The following is a 20514-nucleotide window of genomic DNA, read 5'->3' as shown; positions in this document are numbered from 1 at the left end:
ATTTATTATTATTTACATTGTTCTTCCGAATTGATAGATTGCATATTGGGTAAGGGAAGGGTTCGCCTACCAAGGTGGGAAATGGTAGGTTCCCGCACGACTAAACGATTTTTGATCGTGACATATGTATTGTGAAGTATCATGTATACATTCAATATATTTTGAGAATTAAAAAATATATATTCTTATATATATTATGAAGTACCATGTATACAAGAATAGATGCCAATGATCATCTGCAGTTACGCATACAAATGATAAAAATGTATACAATGTAACGTATAAACGAGTATTGATTTATGTATTTAGGAATACATCTATATCATGTAATATATATCACACAATGTATACTGTATTGATGTCACATATAAGAAGGTTATCTTTTTTTAGATTATGGTCCCTATTATTACGTTTATATTAATTTTAAGTATGACTAATTAGCATGATTCTAGGGGGGAATATTATGTTCAGCATGATTTTAGGAGAAAGAATATTGTGCTTAGCATAATTTTAGGGGCTGAATACAAAATTGGCTACATAATGCCATTATTTTTTAGCCTACTTTAGCTAAATATGTTTTGTGTTAAAAAGATGCCAATTTTTTATAGGACTTGTACCTACATGTCAATTTCCCAATTTTAAATGCATTGGCCTCCAAATGAGGAGCCCACTTTAATAGCCAAGGTCCAACCCCATATTAAAATCCAAGCTCATGCCACATGTAAAATTAGGTGGCAATCCAAGTAAAATTAATGAGCCAATAAAGTCATGCCAAGTTTGCGGATGACATGCTCTGGCCAATCAAATTAGAGATTGTCACCAAATGAATGTGATTGGTGAGGAGCTTGTCACCAGATGAATGTGATTGGTCAGTTCAAACCGACCAATCAAATCGTACATAACACCACCCCTACAACTATAAATAGGGATTCTCATAACTCATTAGGGGAGAGGAATTAAGAACAAGAAGCAAGAAGAGAGCTCGTCGATCAAAGACATCATATTTTTATACAAGCTACAAGTTCTATCATTCAACCAATCAAGTTCAAGTTAAAAATTAGGAACGACGACAAATATCAAGGCGTTCAAGATCAAGTTACTTAGTGGTAAATAATTAAAATCCAAACTCAAATACGAAGATTCAAGATCAAGCTACTTAAGAGAAGATGGAAAAGGGCTTCTTCAAGGTTTTCTCCCCTGAAAGGAGCTCAAAGCGGCTGGTAAGTATACTTCCTCATCCTCATGTATTTTATTTCTTGGTTTTTTTCCTTTTTTAGAGATGAAGTGGATATGGGAAGGATAAGTAAAGAGTGTGAGATATAGATCTATATGGGAAGGATAAGTAAAGAGTGTGAGATATAGATCTGCAAATTATTTTAAGTGTACTTCCCCTCATCCTCATTATTTTTTCCTTTTTTAAGTCTTCATGATTTAATTTCTTGTAATATTTTTTTCCTTGATTTTTTTCTTTTTGGAGTTGTCTACAGTGGATTTGAGAAAGGGAAGTAAAGGGAGGAGAAGACCTTGGTAGATTTAGATCTTCAAAACTAAGATACATTTTTTTAAGTGTACTTTTCCTCTCATCATTCTTTTTCTATGTTCAAATGTATTTTCAGATATTTGACCTATGATTCTTGGTGACTCTTTTGCTTGATACCTTTAAATACGTTTTTTTAAGTGTACTTCCCCTCATCCTCATTATTTTTTCCTTTTTTAAGTCTTCATGGTATTTAATTTCTTGTAATATTTTTTTTTCTTGATATTTTTCTTTTTGGAGATGTGGGCAGTGGATGTGAGAAAGGGAAGTAAAGGGAGGAGAAGGCCTTGGTAGATTTAGATCTTCAAAACTAAGATACATTTTTTTAAGTGTACTTTTCCTCTCATCATTCTTTTTTTATGTTCAAATGTATTTTCAGATATTTGATCTATGATTCTTGGTGACTCTCTTGCTTGAAATTTTCTTAAAAACTGTTTTTTGAAGATATGGGCAGTGAATAGGGGTAGGAGATGTAAAAAGAGGAAAAATCCTTTGTCAAGATGCAAGTAAATTTTATATTAGAAATTAATTTATGTTAAATCTCCTAATTGTATACTAGTATTTATGTAGAATTCAGTCAGTAGATGACATAAATTGCATATTGCATTTGCAAATGACAATATTATATGTGTTAAATGAAGTAACCATGCAGTAAAACTATGAGAATCCCTAACATTTTTTTCAGATCTAGTTTCTGAAATGGTTATATTTTATTTATTATAACCTCAAAAGTCTCAATCTTTGAGTTTATTTGAAATATTTTTTCGTCTGATAGAGGTTGTTTTTATGATATGGAAATCTGATTTAAAGAAATTAGTATTGTTCTTTATTTTCTTTAAAATGGAGCTTTTTCTTTCGACAGAAAATCCCCATAGCTTATACAGATTACATGAACGGAGAGTTACCTATGAAGGTTTCTCTTAGGGATCGGTTCGGTAATATGTGGCATATAGGAGTGGCCAAAATAGGAAAAGATTTTTATTTCCAATATGGATGGGATAAATTCATTGAGGAGAGTACATTAGAGTATGGAGACTTTTTGATTTTTGACTACGATGGAAATGGAGTATTTGACTTCAAATTACTTGGACACACTTGTTGTGAAAAGGAAGAAGCTAGAGGTTTAAAAGAAAAAGAAGAAGAAGACGAAGGAATCGAGGAGGAAGAAGAAAATGACAGAGAAATAACTACATGCAAGAAAAAGGAGCCACATTCAAAAGGTAGACGTGTGGAAGAAAAAGAAGATGATGATGACGAATATGAGGAATATGAAGAAGAAGAGGAGGAAGAAATTGAAGAGGAAGAGAAAGATGAGACTGAAAGAGCCCCACGTTCAAAACGAATACATGTGGAAGAAGAAGATGGTGATGAAGAGGAGGAAGATGAGGAGGAAACCGAGGAGGAGAAGGAAGAGGCAGAAGAGAATGCAATGGCTGGCGTATCCAAGAAAGAGGCGCCACATTCAAAAGGTAGACACAAATTAAAGATCTATATATGTTTTTTCTTGTAAGTAAGTTACTGAAAAAATGACTTCTTCTTACATCTGGACATGTTGTTGTAGTTATAGAAATATCTTGAAATGTTTAAGATCTCAATTTCTAAGGAGTTTAAATTAAAGTTCGTGGACAAACGAGCCTAAGGGCACTTTTTAGAATTGTAAAGAAGAATAAAGTTAAGTCTCATTTTCCCAATCCTTCTGATATGTGGAAAAGAACAAGTCTTCTATCTTTATTAAAGTCCATGTTCAATAAAAGACTCCTATGTAAAATGAAACGGATGGAGTATATCTGAGTTTCCATGAGATTTGTGTTTGTGAACCTTACTAGTTAACTTTCTTGATTCAGCTGGATGCAAAAGAGCCACTGTTTACAAGGTGAGGGACCAATATGGTGCAGATATATTCAAAAGTAGACGCGCAACTCAGCCAAAAAATCCTTACTTTGTAATGAAAATACGACAAAAAAGGAAAAACCAAGTGGTAAGTAAAAGTCTTTTGGGAATTATTTTATAGTTCAATCTTATCGAATTCTCATTTAACAAGTCCTTTTTTCCTAATTGCAGTATGTTCCTATTGATGTGGTGAGAGACAACAAACTTGAAATCCCTCCAACAATGATCATCCGCGACTCTAAGGGCAGAGAATTTGAGACAAAACTCAAAAATTGGAAGGACGGTAGAATATGGCTACGTGGAGGATGGCGCAGTTTATGCAGAATGAACCTTGTGGAGAAAGATGACAGGTGCATTTGCGAATTTGTGAAAGCAAAAAGCAAAAAAGACCTTTACTTGCGAGTTCAAGTTCTCTATGAAGGAGCAAGTTCCCAACCCAACTAGACATATAAGAAATAGTTTGTTGCTATTTAACATAGTAATTTAATTATTATGGCCTTAAGTGCTCTTATAAGTACATACATATTGAAGATTAAGTACTGCTGTTTGTTGACAAAAATTGAAGACATATCTAAATTGTATTAATAGCTCTGGAAATTATTAAGCCAACAGACTTGACAAGTTTGTTAAGTATGGTTGTTTGTTTTTGTCACGATCCATTTCACAGATCATAATGGCACCTACACTATTCCTCGGTAAGTGAACCATCCCCAAGTCATCAATCATTTTAAAGAAATAAAAATGCGAAAATTAAGTACACTAAGAATACTACTTAGCAGTCTTGAGAATATAAATGAGTGCAGAAAGGTAACTGTTACACCCTGTATCTTTGAAGAAGCATTTATCAAATTTGAAACGTAAGTACGTTGAGTTATGGTTAAGTAAAACCACTTCGAAATATAAGCAAGCATTATCAAGTACATTTAATGAGTGAAGGATGTATATAAGGTATACCGGAAGGTTTTATAAGGAAATGAGTGGAAGAAATGGAGTAGTACTACTTTGGAGAAAGGATGGGTAATGTTTGGTGTGAAAATTTTGGTCCAACTTGAGGGATGAATATCTCTTAGCATATGAAGCTTTTTGAAGTGAAACAAAATCCTAAAATGAAGTTCGTCGAGTCTAGGTTCCAACACAACAAACCGCTCATCGATAGGACATCGGAGTAGAGAATTATGGACGTTACAAGTTCAGCTGACAGAGCAAAAACGCGTGCTACAGTACTGCTACAGTACCGACCTGCTGCAGAAAAATGCTACAGTGATCCGACCCGAATTTGACCCTTATATAAAAGGTAAAACCCCCCTTTGTAATCAGATTTTGCCAGAAAATTTCAGAAATTGAAGAGAGAGATAGAGAGAGGGAAACAAAAAGTGAGCAATTTTCAAGTAGCGGAGTAGTAGTTTAGGTCCGGGTAACGCATGGTTGCGATTCTAGTATTGTTTGGCGGTGGATTTTAGCGTGGATATTGAGGATATTGTTGTCTTAACATGAAAAACAAGGTGTGAAACTTTCTCTTTTGGTATTATTTAAGGCTTATTCTCGGAGACAAAGTCGTTAAATAATTGTGTAGTAAGTTAGTTAGTTATGGAAGTTGAAAAACAGCGTGTGGGCTGTTTTATGGAGCCTATTGGGGTTGATAATATTGTTGTGATGTTGGTATTGTTGTTGTTGTTGTTGTTGGTTGTTGGATTGTGATTTCGGGCTAGGCATATAAACAAGAGAGGTGCCGCCCGAATTTCGGCAGATTCTAAACAGAATTAAATTGAAGGCTTAAGATGAGCGTATGACATTGAGCCTAATAATATTATGAATGGTTTATATGTAGATTTACGAGCTTGGAAGGATAAACGTTGAACGACTAAGGCGACCGAAAGGTATGTTAAGGCTCGTCCCTTTCTTTCAAAGGCATGATTCCTATGGTATGAGTCCATAAGTGTTTCCATAACCTCCTTGATTTCAAAAGCTAGAAGTTTATGACTCTTAAAGCTACTTATGATGTTAAAAATGAGAATGTTTATGAGGTTACGTTGAGGATGATTTTATGCTTAAAGGTCTCAAATATGATTTCAACGATGATGTAAAAATGTTAAGCTATTTCATGATTTTCTCGATTAATTTCATTGTTGTTGATCTCACCTTATAAATTGTTCCTTCAAGGTGGGATAGAGTGATAGTTTTTATTTGAACTTCTATGCATGCCATGAGTATAATATATGTATATAGCTATTTTGTGACATTACAGAGTTCTATTATTTCATTTTGATTATGCACTGCACTTATTTTCATTCTTCATGTATATATTTTGCCCATTCATTGAAATGTCTCAAATGTTTTCTAGGATTTTATGTACATGTTAATTTCATGCCTTACATACTCAGTACACTATTCGTACTGACCCCCTTTCTTCGGGGGCTGCGTTTCATGCCCGTAGGTACAGACAATTAGTTTGGTGATCCTCCGGTTTAGGACTTCAGCTCAGCTACTTGGAAGGCTCTAGTGTTCCGGAGCTCGAGTCGTTTTGGTACAGATCCTTTGACATAGGCTTTGTTATACTCTTAGAGCTCTATAGACATATGTGGGTTGTGTATATACGGTTTGATCACCTATGCAGATGTAGTTCATTTTGGATATTCCCGTGTATAGTGGCAGCTTTATCGGCTTGCATATTTTGGTATGTTTGGTTAGCTCTGACTTCTCAAGAGACAGGTTCTTTTTGATGTATGATATGATGAGTTTACAGCGTGCTGTTACAGATTGCCATATTGTTTCCAGTTTCGGTCTGATCATATCGAGCAGGTTCGTATACAGATGTCTAGTTCGGGCACTGGTCATGGCCTATCGGTTTGGGTCTTGACAGTAACTTAGTCTTTACAATCTCCAAAACCTGGTCTAACTTGTACAAGAGCTTCTAATACATTACAACAGCTTAAGTACAGAAATAAAATGTCTGTGATTGAAATAGACAGAAAGTAAAGATGAAGGGAGATCCAGGGTCGCTGGAATGACTTGGAGCTCACCCTGAAACCTCCGAATAGACTGCCTCGAGATCAGCCATGAGGCCTAGAACTGGAGCAAGGATTTGTATCTGCACCCAAAAAAAGTGCAGGAAGTATAGTATGAGTACAAACCACACTAGTACTCCTTAGGTATCATAGGCTGAAAATGAAAGAAAACGCGTATAAAGCGTATAAAGACTGAATCTAAACACTCTTTAGGCTAACTCGACTTAGATTTACTAATTCCAACCAAAAGTTCATGTTTCATAGGTAAGACAAGTAAGCAAGTATCACATAAGAGTAAATATTGAATAAATGGATGAATGAGTATATGAATGCAATACATTGGCCAATATCAATACCGGTACTCACATGCTAGCGGTCATTCCGTCTAGTCATGACCCATGGGGGACTAGCAAGGTTTATTTACCCATCACTGTGCTGCCCGAGGTCCTTTTCCTTTGAATTGTGATCACTCACTGTACCGCTAGAATTCACCGCCAAACAGGGAGAACACCAAACTTAATATCATATCGGTCTTTATACCATCTCGTTTCTCCTTTTTTCATAGCTCATCCAAAAAGTACATATAAATTTGAGAGAGTGCAACATGCATAACATCTTATGCCAATAGTATTATGAAATTAAAGAATGGATATGCAACACCAAGCAATTACATACGCCAACTCATATATCAGGAATACTTCCCTTTTTATAGTTCATGCGATATGTGGAGCGATGAGGTAAAGCAAATCAACCACAGAAAGTAAAAGTCATATATCGCTACCATAACCCACATAAAAAACAACAATACCAACCTAGGTGGATTTATCACCACAACCAATATCCAAAGGCTCAGCATGCTTTCCCCGTCACAATACACTTCTCTTAACCTAATTACCCAAATAATAACACCGCTAACCACCTAAGTGCTCATCACAATCACTAAGGTGGGACCCCCTATCATGCCCAATACCCTTTTAGAATTTATAAACTATATACATCCTCCAATCAGAGTCTAGAGAGTAAATCGTAACCTACATCGAAGCCGAACCAGAGCCATGAAATCTCAAGATGGAGCCTTTCCTTTTCAAAGTGCTTCCAATCGATCAAAGTATATGAAATATAAAATCTACGTTAAAATATGAATCTATGGATACCCATATTTGCATAGTTTTACCCGGAACGCAAAAATGAACCCAAAATAATCAAACCCGAACCCCAAGGAAAAAACTAGAATTTTAGTGTGGAAATAGATTACCCATAGTCTAAATAATCATAAGAATCGTGGAAATCTAATAAAAATTAAGCCTTTAATTTCATCATTTACTTAAAATCCCAATTTATGGAATAATCCTCATTCTACACTTCCTAAATCTTGGATGGAATAGGTAAATAATGAATGAAATCATGAAATAATGCTAGATGATGGTTAGAAACTAACCCCAATGAAGAATCTTGAACCTAGCACTTGAAATCTCCTAAATTCAAGCTCTATAGCTCCCAAAATGTGTTTAGGAAGAAAAGTACTCGAAATGGGGGGTTTTAAATCTACCCAGCTAATCCCTTCTACGCGATCGCGTGTTGGACTTGGTGATCGCGACCCCGAACCTGCCCAACCATCACAAACGCGACGGCCTACATCACGATCATGATCCTAGGCTGACCCAACCCATCCCTATTCCCCCTTCGCAAATGCGACAGGGTCCACGCGAACGCGACCCTTGTAATCGCGGTCCCTCCCTCACGGATGCAAAAAAAGGAAACCAGAACTAGGCACCAACAAAATTTCTGGTGTCCCCTGAATTTGGAATGGACACCTGAAACTGACCCAGCACACTCCCCCTCCTCCAAGATACCAACCAACTATGCATTTCGATCATAAAACACTCTACGAACTCGCTCGCACACTTGGGATTCCCAGAAGAGGTCGTCTTGACCTAGAGTTGACCAAGGCCAACTTCAAATCCTTTGATTTCCATAATCTCAAACAACTACCCAAAACGCACCCGAATGCCTCGTGACCCGAACCAACAGTTCAATTTACTCATAAACGACCCTCTAGACTTAGTGGAATCGATAAAACTTTGAAAATGATGAAAGTAACCCCCCTAACCTTGTTAACTTTGCTCAAATCTTTCTATTTCTTCAACTTAGAAACCTCCTAAATCACTAAAACCTATCCAAAACCCGCCTGATTGCCTCGAGAACCGTACCACCCATCCCCGCAATTCATAAAAGCCAAAATGAATTTTCAAGAAGGGTATTTTGGGAGAAAAGAGGTAAAAAGCCCAAAACAACCGAAGGGGTCATTACATCAGATACCAAATAAACAAACGTTCATCCTCGAATGGAAAAGAAAACAAGGGGAAGGTACTTGAATTGATGAACAACTAGGGTTTTTTCTTCGCATATCCAGCTCGGTCTCTCGTCTAGCTTCCTCAACTGGATGGTGCTTCCATTGCACCTTTACTGAAGCTATCTCCTTGGATCTAAACTTCCTACCTTGCCTATCTAAGATTGCCACCGGCTCTTTCCCAAAAGACAGATTCTGATAAAAAAGCACCAAGTCCCATTGGATTATGCATGACCTGTATGAATGGTGTTTCTTCAACATGGAAACATGAATTACAGGGTGAACACCCGCCAAACCTGGTGGCAATGGAAACTTATAGGCTACCTCACCAATACGCCAAATAATCTCAAGAGGACCAATAAACCTCAGGGTTATCTTGCCTAGCTTCCCAAATCTTATCACAACCTTCATGGGTGAAACTTTCAACAGAATCTGATCACCAATCATAATCTCCACATCACGAACCTTCTGATCCGCATAACCTTTTTGCCTACTCTGATCCGCAAGAAGCTTCTCCTGAATCAACTTTATCTTAACCAAGAAATCTCTCAACAAGTCTATTGCCCACAATCTCACCTCGAACGCGTCAAAATAACCAATCAGAGAGAAACATCTTCTACCATACATGGCCTCAAAGGGCGCCATCTGAATGCTCGAATGATAACTAATGTTGAAACTGGTCCCAACACATATCTTTCAAAACTTGAATAGTCCCCTTAGACTGACCATCCGTGTGTGGGTGAAAAGTCGTGCTAAGATCCTACTGAGTCCCCAGTTTCTTCTGTAAAGTCCTCTAAAAATTAGAGGTAAACTGAGTGCCTTCGTCTGAAATGATAGAAATGGGCACTGCATGCAGTCGAACAATCTCCCTAATATAGATTTTTGCCAACTCCTCTGAATTGTAGGTAGTGTAAACCGGAATAAAGTGCCTGGACTTAGTCAACCTGTCCACGATAACCCAAATCGCACCAAACTTTCCCAAAATGTTCAGTGGCCTTACCACAAATACCATAGCTATCAGTTCCCATTTCCACTCCGGTATGGGCATTCTCTGAGTCATACTGCCCAGTTTCTGATATTTATACTTAACCTTCTGACAATTCTAACACTGAGACACAAACTCCACTATATCCCTCTTCATCCTAAACTACCAATAGTGCTACTTCAAGTCACAATACATCTTTGTAGCACCATGATGGATGGAACACCTAGAACTGTGATCCTCCTCCATAATCAACCTAGTCAATCCACAACCATGAGGAACACATACATGCCCTTTTATCCTTAAAACCCCTTAGCCATCAAGATCATCTTTCTTGGCTTCCCCTTATAACATCTCATCTCGAATCTTGCCGAACTTTGTATCCTCAAACTGTTGAGCCTTAATTTTCTCCAAAAATGACGACCTCACCTCTACGCAAGCTAGAACCTTGTCCAGTTTTAAAATATGAAGTCTCACCATACTATTAGCCAAGGAATAAACCTGTATAGCCAAGGGACACTCCTTCACAATCAAACGCGCCAAGATACCCATTCTCACTGCCTTTTTCCTCAACACATCCGTTACCACATTAGTCTTGACTAGATGATAAAGAATGGTAATGTCATAATATTGAGAAACTTCATCCACCTACGCTAACTTGAATTTAGATCTCTTTGAATAAAGACCTGCTGAAGACTACAATGGTTTGTGAATACCTCACAATCGACTCCATAGAGATAATGTGTCCAAATCTTCAAGGGTAATACTACCGCCACAAATTCTAAGTCATGAGTGGGGTAGTTAGAATCTCATTCACCTTCAACTGCCTCAAAGAATATGCTATCACCTTTCCTTCTTGCTTCAACACACAACTCAACCCAATCCGTGAAGCATCGCAATAAACTGTAAATCTTTTCCTTCCACCCGTAGAGTCAAAATCGGGGATGAAGTCGATAAAGCCTTGAGCTTTTGAAAGCTCTCCTCACATTTATCAAATCCAAATCGTGCACCTTCAACTTCCTCGAAGCTTACCCTATCAGCTTGCTTTCTTGCATCAGCACGCAACCCAACCCTATCTGTGAAGCATCACAATAGATGATAAATCCTTTCCTTCCACCAATAGAGTCAAAATTGGGGGTGAAGTCAATCATAACTTGAGCTTTTCAAAGCTCTGCTCACACTCATCAGTCCACTGAAAAGCCATATTCTTCTGAGTCAATCGAGTCAATGGGAAGCAATAGTGTAACATCCCGTAAATTCGAGTTAGGTGTGAATGTGAAATAATTAGGGTTTAGATATCATCTTAGGTATATGGATCCCTTCAGGATTGGTACAAGTGTTAAATGATCTTTTCGGGGTTAAACGGGATAAGGAAGTTCGTTAGAAATCTTGGGATTCATCCAAGTCTAAGACAGTTTTCAATTATGTAAAGTGTTTCAGTATTTACATTGGGAATTTGGAAAAACTCTAAATACAAAAGTTGTAGGTTCGTAAAATACCTTTCCAACCATATAAATTGGGGCTCAAAATGAGTTATGTATAGGGCGGTACGATCATTTTACCGACCAAATATCGATTATCGGAAACGTGTGTTAAGTGTGCGTCACGGGCCCATCGCGCAAGAAACCACCTGTAGTCAAAATGCAATCAGGCGTTGGAGCCGTATCGCATGGCACACTCAAATCCCAGTCCTCACTCTTCACCCGCGATGCGGGCTCAATGTGGATCGGGATATTTTTCTAGTTCTGAATTTTCTTTAAGTCCTACCTCATTGTGTTATTTCTCACTTAGTTCCAAATAAATATTTCTGAGGAAAAGAACTCTAGAAAAGTCTCTCTAACCCTAAGGTGAGTTCCTACTCAATCTTGATCATTCCCACACCCCATTCATCCCCTCTCGATAGTAAATCATCTCTCTAAAACCCTAAGTTCTTGAAAACTCAAGAAGAAGGAGGTAGAAGCGTGTGGAGTTCATATAGGATGTAAGATTTCTGATTTTTTGAGTTTATTAATAAGGTTTGGATTGGTGTAGAGCATACTACAAGATTAAAATTCACTAATGATTCGCATAAGGATTCAAGAACAAGTTTTGAGGCTAGAAAAGCCCTAGTTTTTCGAATAAGGGTATAAATCCCTAGAATTAGTTAAAGTTCTAAACTTTGTTATTAACAACAATTGTAGAACGATTGCTAAACTTGGAAGAATCCGTTTGCTAGATTTTAGCGGGAATTGAGGTATGTCTATTTTTTCAAACACCCTCTTTTTAAAGTATGTTGTCTTATTTGAAACATGTAGATAATTGTTCATGACTTGAAATCTTTCTTTGGAATATGAACATGATTGAAACTCTTGTTTGGAACTTAAACTTGTGTTGCCATTGAATGGGTTTCCTGAACTTGAAATTGAATAAGAAAGTTGAATAATATTTATAAATTGGTTATGACTTGAAATACCTCTATTCTGAGATGATGACTTGAGAAGGGATATTTGGCTCTAAACCATGATTGATGATTCGACTGATATGCTATGATTTGTATCTTTGTTTGTGTTTGGGACTGTATGGGCAAGCTGTGCTAGTCCTGAGGATGATTAGCCGTTATGAATCCTAATGTATCGATACAAGTATTAATGTGTCAGTCCAGAGGACGAGTGACCTCTGAGGCGTATCGCCCAGTGCATCTATTGCTGTGTCAGTCCAGAGGACGATTGACCTCTGAGGCAGATAACCCGATATATCTATTGTTGTGCTTGTCCAAAAGATGATTAGCCTCCGTGGTTTGTTTGCCCGGAGTATCGATTAATTGATTTTCCTATGAGTGGCTTGTGGAAATCTTGAGTTTGTAAGTGACATACTTGACATGGTAAACGATAACGAGTTAAACATGATGTATTCTTCATTATTGGATTCTCTGATGATTTCTATAAGTTAATGGCTTACTCCATTTCCAGGTTTAAAAATTATTTCATTTAACATTATTTTGTTGATTATTATTGTTTTTTGACTACATTGTTTTCTTTAACTATTGCCCTTAAAAATTCACAGAGTATCCAGTACTCAGGCATACTATCGTTGTTTTTGATGGTATGTTAGGTAACGAAGAAGAGCGGGTACAGGCAGATCTCGCTAATTAGGAGTACTTGCTGCTTTCCAGACTTTTGGTGAGCCCACACCCTTATTCGTGGGACACCCTCGCTAATTAGGAGTATTGCTTTTAGTTTTCAGGCTGCGTCCCGATGAGTTAGACGTTTACTCATTATCTCAGAGGCTCCATAGATAGATGTTGTTTTGTGGTTATTGGTTGAGTCGCTGTTTGACTCTCATGGGTATTTCTACGTTTTGACAATCTATTTATTGTAGATTTCCGCTGATTTTATTTCTCAAATTATGAGCATGGGTTTGTTTAGTTATTTTTTATGTCTTTTAATTAGTTAATGAAAGATTATTAAACAGGGACTTGATGGATATCAGTTTATAAGGTGCTTCCGGTGTGTTCATAGCATCGGATGCCTATTACGTCCAGGGTCCGGTTTGGGGCGTGAAAATCTTGGTATCAGAGCCTAGGTTTAGATGTGTCTTAGGATTTATCTATGTCTGTGGAGATGTGTCTAGTGGAGTCTTCCTTGTGCAACCTGATCACCTGCATGATCAAAATACCACCAGGGCATTTATAAGTGTTCCTCATTCTTCTTCATTATAGATTGTGCTATAAAGCTAAAACTTCCGTTAGGATCGTTCTGACGCGTTCGTTAATTTATGTTTCAAAGAAATGGATTTAACTCATGCGGGAGCTGCTAAACAAGGAGTAATGGTGCTTTTGATTTATCTTCTGGCGGACGAGCCGCTAGGATCAATAACTGCACCACTGCTGCTGGGGTTGGGAATTGTAATGGAGACCAAGCAATACCGGCAACACCATCTGCTCCAACTGCCCTTGCTGCGGGCGTGGCTGATATTAGATCGATGTAGAATACGATCCAGATTCTTACCACTGTTGTTGCAGCCCACTAAAATTGTGGAGGTGTTGATCCGGCACTGGGTGGAGGAAAACGTAAGCACTTTTTGAGGCTGAACAAGTTCTTTGGTTAGCGAGAGGAGGATGATCCTCAGTACCTTATGGATGAGACTTTGAAAACTTTAAGGCCATGGGTACTCATGGTTCTGAACCTGTGGAATTCGGATCATATCAATTGAAAGATATTGCTCATGCTTGGTTCTAATTGTAGGAGACTGAGCGGGGTAATAATGCTCTAGCTCCTACTTGGGATGAATTTGATGGGGGAATTCTTAGAGAGATTTCTGTCTGATGAGGAGTGGATTGCTATGACTACTAAGTTTGAGAGATTGAGGAGGGCACTATGTTTGTTCGTGAGTATAGCTTAAAGTTCAGCCGTCTGGCAAGGTATGAGTCTTATATGATCCCGATTGAAAAGCACAAGTTGACCAAATTTGTGTGTGGTTTAGTGCCACGTATCAAGTCTACGTGTGCGGTTGCTGCTATGTCTTCTACTTGTACATTTTCATCCTTGTTGGTTCGCTGAGTAACAAGAGAATTGGAAGGGTGAAGATAGGCTAGAAAGGGAAGAAAATAAGAAGGCTAGATCTACGGGTAGTTTCAGTGGTTCACAAAATAGAGGGCAAAGGAAAAGGTATTCTGCACCTACTCAGTTTAGCACTTATTCTAGTGCTAGTGTTCCGTTTGGTAGACAGGGTCAGAGAAATAATAATCAGAATAGGTATTCGTAAGGTGGTAGTAGACACTCATCTGGATGGGAGGATCGAATTTGTCACCATTGTGGAATTCGTGGACACATATCAAAAGAGATTGTAGGAAGTTGCTGCATGAAATGGCTAACTCTTTTGGCTAGAGAAACAATTCGTCTTCACCTAGTGCTGCTAGGAATCCGCCTGATGGTAATACTAATAATGCTCCTAATGCTCATGGTAATGGGACTGGTAGAGCGGTTGCTAACACCGCTAATAGGGGTCGAGCCTAACTTTACACTTTTACTCGTAAGGAGGTAGCTGAAGCCTCAGATGCTGTGGTCACAAGGATTCTCACTATTTGCTCATTAGATGCATATTTCTTGATAGATCCGGGCTCAAATCTCTCTTATGTGACCCCATATTTTGCTGTGGATACCCCTGCTGGTGTTCCTCTTATTACCTCTAGAGTTTATAGAAATTATGTGGTTGTATTTAAGTGTCGTGAAACTACAACTGACTTATTTGAGCTAGAGATGATAGATTTTAATGTAATTATGGGCATGGATTGGTTAGCTTCTTGTTATGCTAATGTGGACTATCATTATAAGTTAGTTCGATTTGCTTTCCCTGATGAATCAATTACTATGTGGAAGGGAGAAATTGCTAAGCCTAGAGGTAGGTTTATCTCATATCTTAAGGCTAGTAAAATAATTTTGAAGGGATGTATTTTCCATCTAGTTGCTGTCAATGATACTCAAGCCGTGGTGCCAGAGTTTAAGTCCATCCCTATATTTAATGTGTTTCCCGAATATCTTCCGAGTCTCCCTCCTAATAGAGTTATCGATTTTAAGATAGATGTTCTTCCCCGAAACTCAACCAAGCTCCATCCCACCTTATCGTATAGCTCCGGCAGAGCTTAGAGAATTGAAAGATCAATTGAAAGATTTGTTTGATAAGAGGTTTATTTGACCAAGTACCTCGCCTTGGGGTGCTCTGGTGTTGTTTGTTAGAAAGAAGGATGGTTCTCTAAGAATGTGTGTTGATTATCATCAGCTAAATAAGGTGACTATCAAGAATAAATATCCTTTGCCTTGGATAGATGACTTGTTCGACCAACTTCAGGGTGCTAAGTTCTTTTCTAAGAATGACTTGTTGTCGGGGTACCATCAGTTGAAAATAAAGGAAGAAGATATTCCAAAAATATCATTTCATACTCGGTATGGACATTTTGAATTTCTAGTGATGTCCTTCAGTCTAACAAATGCCCCTGTTGCATTTATGGACCCGATGAACCATTTTTTCAAGTCTTTCTCGATCGTTTCATAATTGTATTTATTGATGATATCCTAGTTTATTCGAAGAGTCGTGTGAAGCATGCAGGACACTTGAGAATAATCTTGAAAACACTTGAGGAGAATAAGCTCTATGCTAAATTTTCTAAGTGTGAATTCTGGCTTAACTCTGTGGCGTTCTTGGGTCATATAATGTCTAGTGATTGTATCAAGATTGATCCTCAGAATATTTCGCCAGTTAAAGACTGGCAAAGACCCACGGGTGCTACGGACATGTCACGACCCAATTAGGGGCCGCGACGGGTACCCGGGGCTAACCACCGAGCACCGCTCGTTCTATTTCTTGTCATGTTATTTTATACTCTTTTACTAATTTATCCTCAAATTACAAGAAAATCACCTTTCAAGTCAAAACATAATATCTTATATGCATAAGCCTATAGGTTATCAAAATAATGGTTTTATACATATACATCATAGTAACTTTGTAAGACCACATAACCCGCACCGTGTATCTACGAGCCTCTACTGGAATACAAAACACATAGACGGGACAAGACCCCGTCTAGCCCAAAATATACAAATATACACAAAAGAATAATCAAGCACCTCCGGAACGAAGGAGTGCTTTCAATCGGCTATCAGCTCCTACGGGTGTGGCTCAAGCTCGGCTCCCTGTCTACCTGTGGGCATGAACACAGCGTCCAAAGAAAACAGACGTCAGTACGAATATTGTACTGAGTATGTAAGGCAGGAAAGAAGCAAACATAATAGAAAGATCATGAGTCGAGAGGCAAAGGTATAACCTGCACAAGTGTCATAGGCAATCGCATTACTTACATATATTACATTTTACATAATCATAGTATACATGTCATCACATCATATAAATCATCCCATCATAGTCCTCGTCGTTAACCCGCGTCTGGGTAACCATCATATGCCGCCCACTAGTGGTGATCATGCCCGGCCCTCTAGGCTCGGTGTAACATCGCAGCGCGCCTTAGCGGTGACATGCCCGACCATCTAGGCATGGTGGAATCATATTCAGTCCGCCTTAGCGGTGACATGCTCGGCTATCGTGGCGCGGTGGAATTATATCATCACAAAATCAATCATAACACATCACTCTTACACATCTCATTACATAGCATCATCTTATGGACATATCATACAGTAGCATTAAGAGCATACGTTAGGCTTTAAGGCAACCACACTATGTCAGGGTGACGTAAGGTCGTGAACCCCCGATTGAATTATGGGAATTTATGAGTATCAATACTCGCCTTGAAGGAAATAAAGCATAAGGCGAGTGTTAACAATAATAACATCATTAGCATCGTAGGAACATCGTGCCACAATTTCTTGAATCTCTATACTCTGGCTCATTATCATCATTATCATGCTCATAGGTGATTCAATATATAGAAGGACTCATAAGCTTCATCTTATAGAAGGATTATGGAAAACTTGAACGATTCATGCCTTTTGAAAGAAGAGTTAAGCCTCACATACCCTTGACGTTTAACTAAGCTACCGTTCGCTTGTTCTCCTTCGATATCACGTTTCTACCTTCAAAAGAGAATTCACATTTACGTTAGTTAATTGACTACTGTTTCTAGGGAAAATTGGGCAGCACTTCCTTTGTTTATACTACTTTTCCCATATTTCATATCAACTCCCAACACCCACAACAACAATACAATATAGCAATCAACAATCATCATTCATATACAATGACCATGATCCACTATTTCTCTTAATTTTTCCCACATTTATGGTTTTGGGTTTGCTATCGTATTTTATCATGTATCACACTTATCTCATGGTCTACATGTCATTTATAACGTATTCATACTCACAACACACTAACATTCATGATTCAACTCAACTACCATTCACTCATGGCACTATTCACTCATTTATGACCCATTTGCTATGTTTTTCTACGATTCGGGTATCTTAACCTTCCAATACCTTAAACAACATGAAATGGTCATGAAACTTACCTTAGATGATGGTTGAACAAGCGTTGAATGGATTTACTCCTCTAGCACCAAAACCCTACTTGACTCCTTTTGGGTTTTCTTGACAAGGATGAACTTTAGGGTGATTCTCACACTTGATTTCGTGGGTCTTATGTAATTGATCACCAATCTCCCTTGAGTTCTTGTAATTGAAGAGTAGAGAGTATTCTAGGAGTTTCTAGGGAGAAATATCATGAAGATGAAATGATTTGAATGAGCTTGGGTCTCTTTTTAATGACTTAAAATCTATTCCGGAATGAACAGTGACTGAGGTGTACAGTGGTTGTAAACCCACTTTACGGACCGTATTCTGGTTCACGGTCCGTCCTTCGCGATCGTATTTAAGCATAACAAAAGCATAAAGGTTTGCTAGAGTCATGGTGGTTTACGGCCACAGTTTACGGGCCGTATTTCGATTTATGGTCCGTATTCTGGGTCGTATTTAACCATTTAGACATTTGACAGAAAGTTAAAATTTTTGAAAGGTTTGAGGACGATAGCAGTTTACAGTTCGTAAATCACTTTACGGGCCATATTCCATTTTACGACCAACTGGAGTGCAAACCTGCTACTTTTCACTGTACGTTCGCGGGGAAATTTCCGAGGTCTAACTCTTCCCCCCTTTTTGGAACATTCGTCCTCGAATGTTAAACACTCGGGATTCTATGAAAATTTTGCCAGTGTTTCCCCTGTAATTTGACACTACCAACCTTTCACAACAACCCACAATATCATCGCCTCACAGGGCCACATCACAACATCGACATATCCATGGCCACACGCGACCGAAAGCATAAAAAAAAAGCATACATACCTCATCGTTGGCGTTTCATCTTGAACCTCCTCCGGGGGTTGGAATAAATATGGGTACTTGGACTTCATATTATCTTCCGCTTCGCAAGTCATTTCTTCCCGTTTGTTGTTTCGCCACAATACTTTGACTGACGCTACTTCTTTATTTAGAAGCGTTTGCACTTGCCTATCTAGAATGGAAATAGGCACCTCTTCATAGGTTAGCTTTTTCGTTATTTGCACATCAGCTATCGGGACAATATTGGTGGGATCTCCAACACACTTGCGGAGAATCGAAACATGAAAGACTGGATGGACTGATTCAAGCTCCGAAGGCAAATCCAATTCAAAGGCTACCTGACCTACCTTGCAGACGATTTTGTGGGTCCAATGTATCTGGGACTTAGCTTCCCTTTCTTACCAAATCTCATCACCCCTTTCATGGGTGACACTTTCAAAATACCCAATCATTAATTTGAAATTCCAAGTCTCGTCGGCGGTTGTCGGCATAGGACTTTTGGTGACTTTGGGCTGTCAACAACCGATCTTGGATCACCTTGACTTTTTCTATCGCTTGTTAGATCAATTCAGGGCCCACTAATTGTGCTTCTCCTATTTCGAACCATCCGATTGGAGATTTGTATTTTGTTCCATATAAAGCTTCATATGGAGCCATTTGTATACTTGAATGGTAGCTATTGTTGTATGCGAACTTAATAAGGGGTAAGTGGTCATCCCAGCTACCACCGAAATCCAACACACACGCCCGTAGCATATCTTCTAAGGTTTGAATGGTACGCTCGGCCTGCCCATCAGTTTGCGGATGAAATGCCGTACTAAACTTCACTTGCGTGCCCAAACCTTCTTGAAAAGACTTCCAGAACTTAGCTGTAAACTGTGCTCCTCTATCTGTGATAATAGATAATAGGATTCCATGGATTCGCACAATTTCTTTGAGATACAACCTTGCATAGTCTTCCGCTGAGTACGTGGTCCTAACTGGGAGAAAATGGGCTGCCTTCGTCAATCTATCCACAATCACCCATATAGAGTCATACCTGCCACGGGAACGAGGAAATCCCACGATGAAATCCATGTTGATCACTTCCCATTTCTAGGTGGGTATCTCTATTGCTTGTAATAAGCCTCCTGGCTTCTGATGTTCAGCTTTTACCTGTTGGCAATTTGGACATTGTGCTACGAATTCTGCTATGTCTCTCTTCATGCCATCCCACCAGTATATCATCTTGAGATCATGATACATTTTGGTTGCACCTGGGTGAATAGAATATCGAGAGCAATGTGCTTCTTCTAAAATTCGTCGGCCCAATTCTGCCACATTCGACACACATAACCTGCCTCGGTACCTAAGAATTCCGTCCGTGGAAACTTCAAATGGAGATTTTCCCTTCCCATGAGATGTGTCTCTATAACGACATAACTGAGGATCTTCACACTGCCGTTCTTTCACTTCCATATCCAAGGACGAAATCATGGAATCATTTATACTAATCCCGGCATCGCTCGAATCAATTACACGCACTCCAAGATTAGCCAATCGGTGAAGTTCTTGAACCATCTCTTTCCTTTCCGGAGGGACTTCACATAAAATGCCCATTGATCGGCGGCTAAGTGTGTCGGCTACTACATTCGCCTTCTCGGGGTGGTATAAAATGTTAACATCATAATCTTTTAATAATTCTAACCACCGCCTCTGTCGCAGGTTCAACTCCTTTTCCTTGAAGATGTACTGAAGACTTTTGTGATCTGTATAGATATCAAAGTGTACACCGTACAAATAATGTATCCACATTTTTAAGGCATGAATAACCGCAGCTAGTTCGAGATCATAAGTTGGATAATTCTTCTCATGTTTCTGCAATTGTCTCGAAGCATATGCAATAACCTTACCATGCTGCATCAATACGCATCCCA

The 20514-nt window shown here is 38.6% G+C and overlaps 2 protein-coding genes across 2 annotated transcripts; one reads left to right on the top strand and one right to left on the bottom strand.

The window, feature by feature from the left end:
- Positions 1-938: 938 nt before the first annotated feature.
- LOC132603524 (B3 domain-containing protein At5g60140-like) lies at positions 939-4057 on the top strand. The gene is made up of 4 exons (XM_060316628.1): positions 939-1220; positions 2400-3006; positions 3382-3515; positions 3599-4057. Exons 1-4 carry the CDS (start codon positions 1167-1169, stop codon positions 3869-3871), a joined length of 1068 nt encoding a protein of 355 aa, XP_060172611.1. The 5' UTR covers positions 939-1166; the 3' UTR covers positions 3872-4057.
- A 2234-nt stretch (positions 4058-6291) lies between these two features.
- Positions 6292-9427, bottom strand: LOC132601574 (uncharacterized). The gene is made up of 3 exons (XM_060314657.1): positions 8804-9427; positions 6448-6515; positions 6292-6355 (listed from the first exon to the last, which is right to left on the bottom strand). The coding sequence occupies exons 1-3, from the start codon at positions 9425-9427 to the stop codon at positions 6292-6294; spliced, it is 756 nt and encodes a 251-aa protein (XP_060170640.1).
- Between the last annotated feature and the right edge of the window lie 11087 nt (positions 9428-20514).

This window comes from Lycium barbarum, chromosome 7 (genome assembly GCF_019175385.1).
Source record: "Lycium barbarum isolate Lr01 chromosome 7, ASM1917538v2, whole genome shotgun sequence".
NCBI classification, from domain to species: domain Eukaryota; kingdom Viridiplantae; phylum Streptophyta; class Magnoliopsida; order Solanales; family Solanaceae; genus Lycium; species Lycium barbarum.
This window is presented reverse-complemented; position numbering and strand designations above follow the sequence as displayed.

Coding starts and splice junctions, on each gene's coding strand:
- LOC132603524 (XM_060316628.1), top strand. CDS start 1,167: ATGGAAAAGGGCTTCTTCAAGGTTTTCTCCCCTGAAAGGAGCTCAAAG. Junction 3,007..3,381: donor AGAGGCGCCACATTCAAAAG/GTAGACACAAAT, acceptor TTCTTGATTCAG/CTGGATGCAAAAGAGCCACT. Junction 3,516..3,598: donor AAAAAAGGAAAAACCAAGTG/GTAAGTAAAAGT, acceptor TCCTAATTGCAG/TATGTTCCTATTGATGTGGT.
- LOC132601574 (XM_060314657.1), bottom strand. CDS start 9,427: ATGGCGCCCTTTGAGGCCATGTATGGTAGAAGATGTTTCTCTCTGATT. Junction 6,516..8,803: donor CTAGTTGTTCATCAATTCAA/GTACCTTCCCCT, acceptor TTTTGGGTGCAG/ATACAAATCCTTGCTCCAGT. Junction 6,356..6,447: donor GTCTATTCGGAGGTTTCAGG/GTGAGCTCCAAG, acceptor TCTGTACTTAAG/CTGTTGTAATGTATTAGAAG.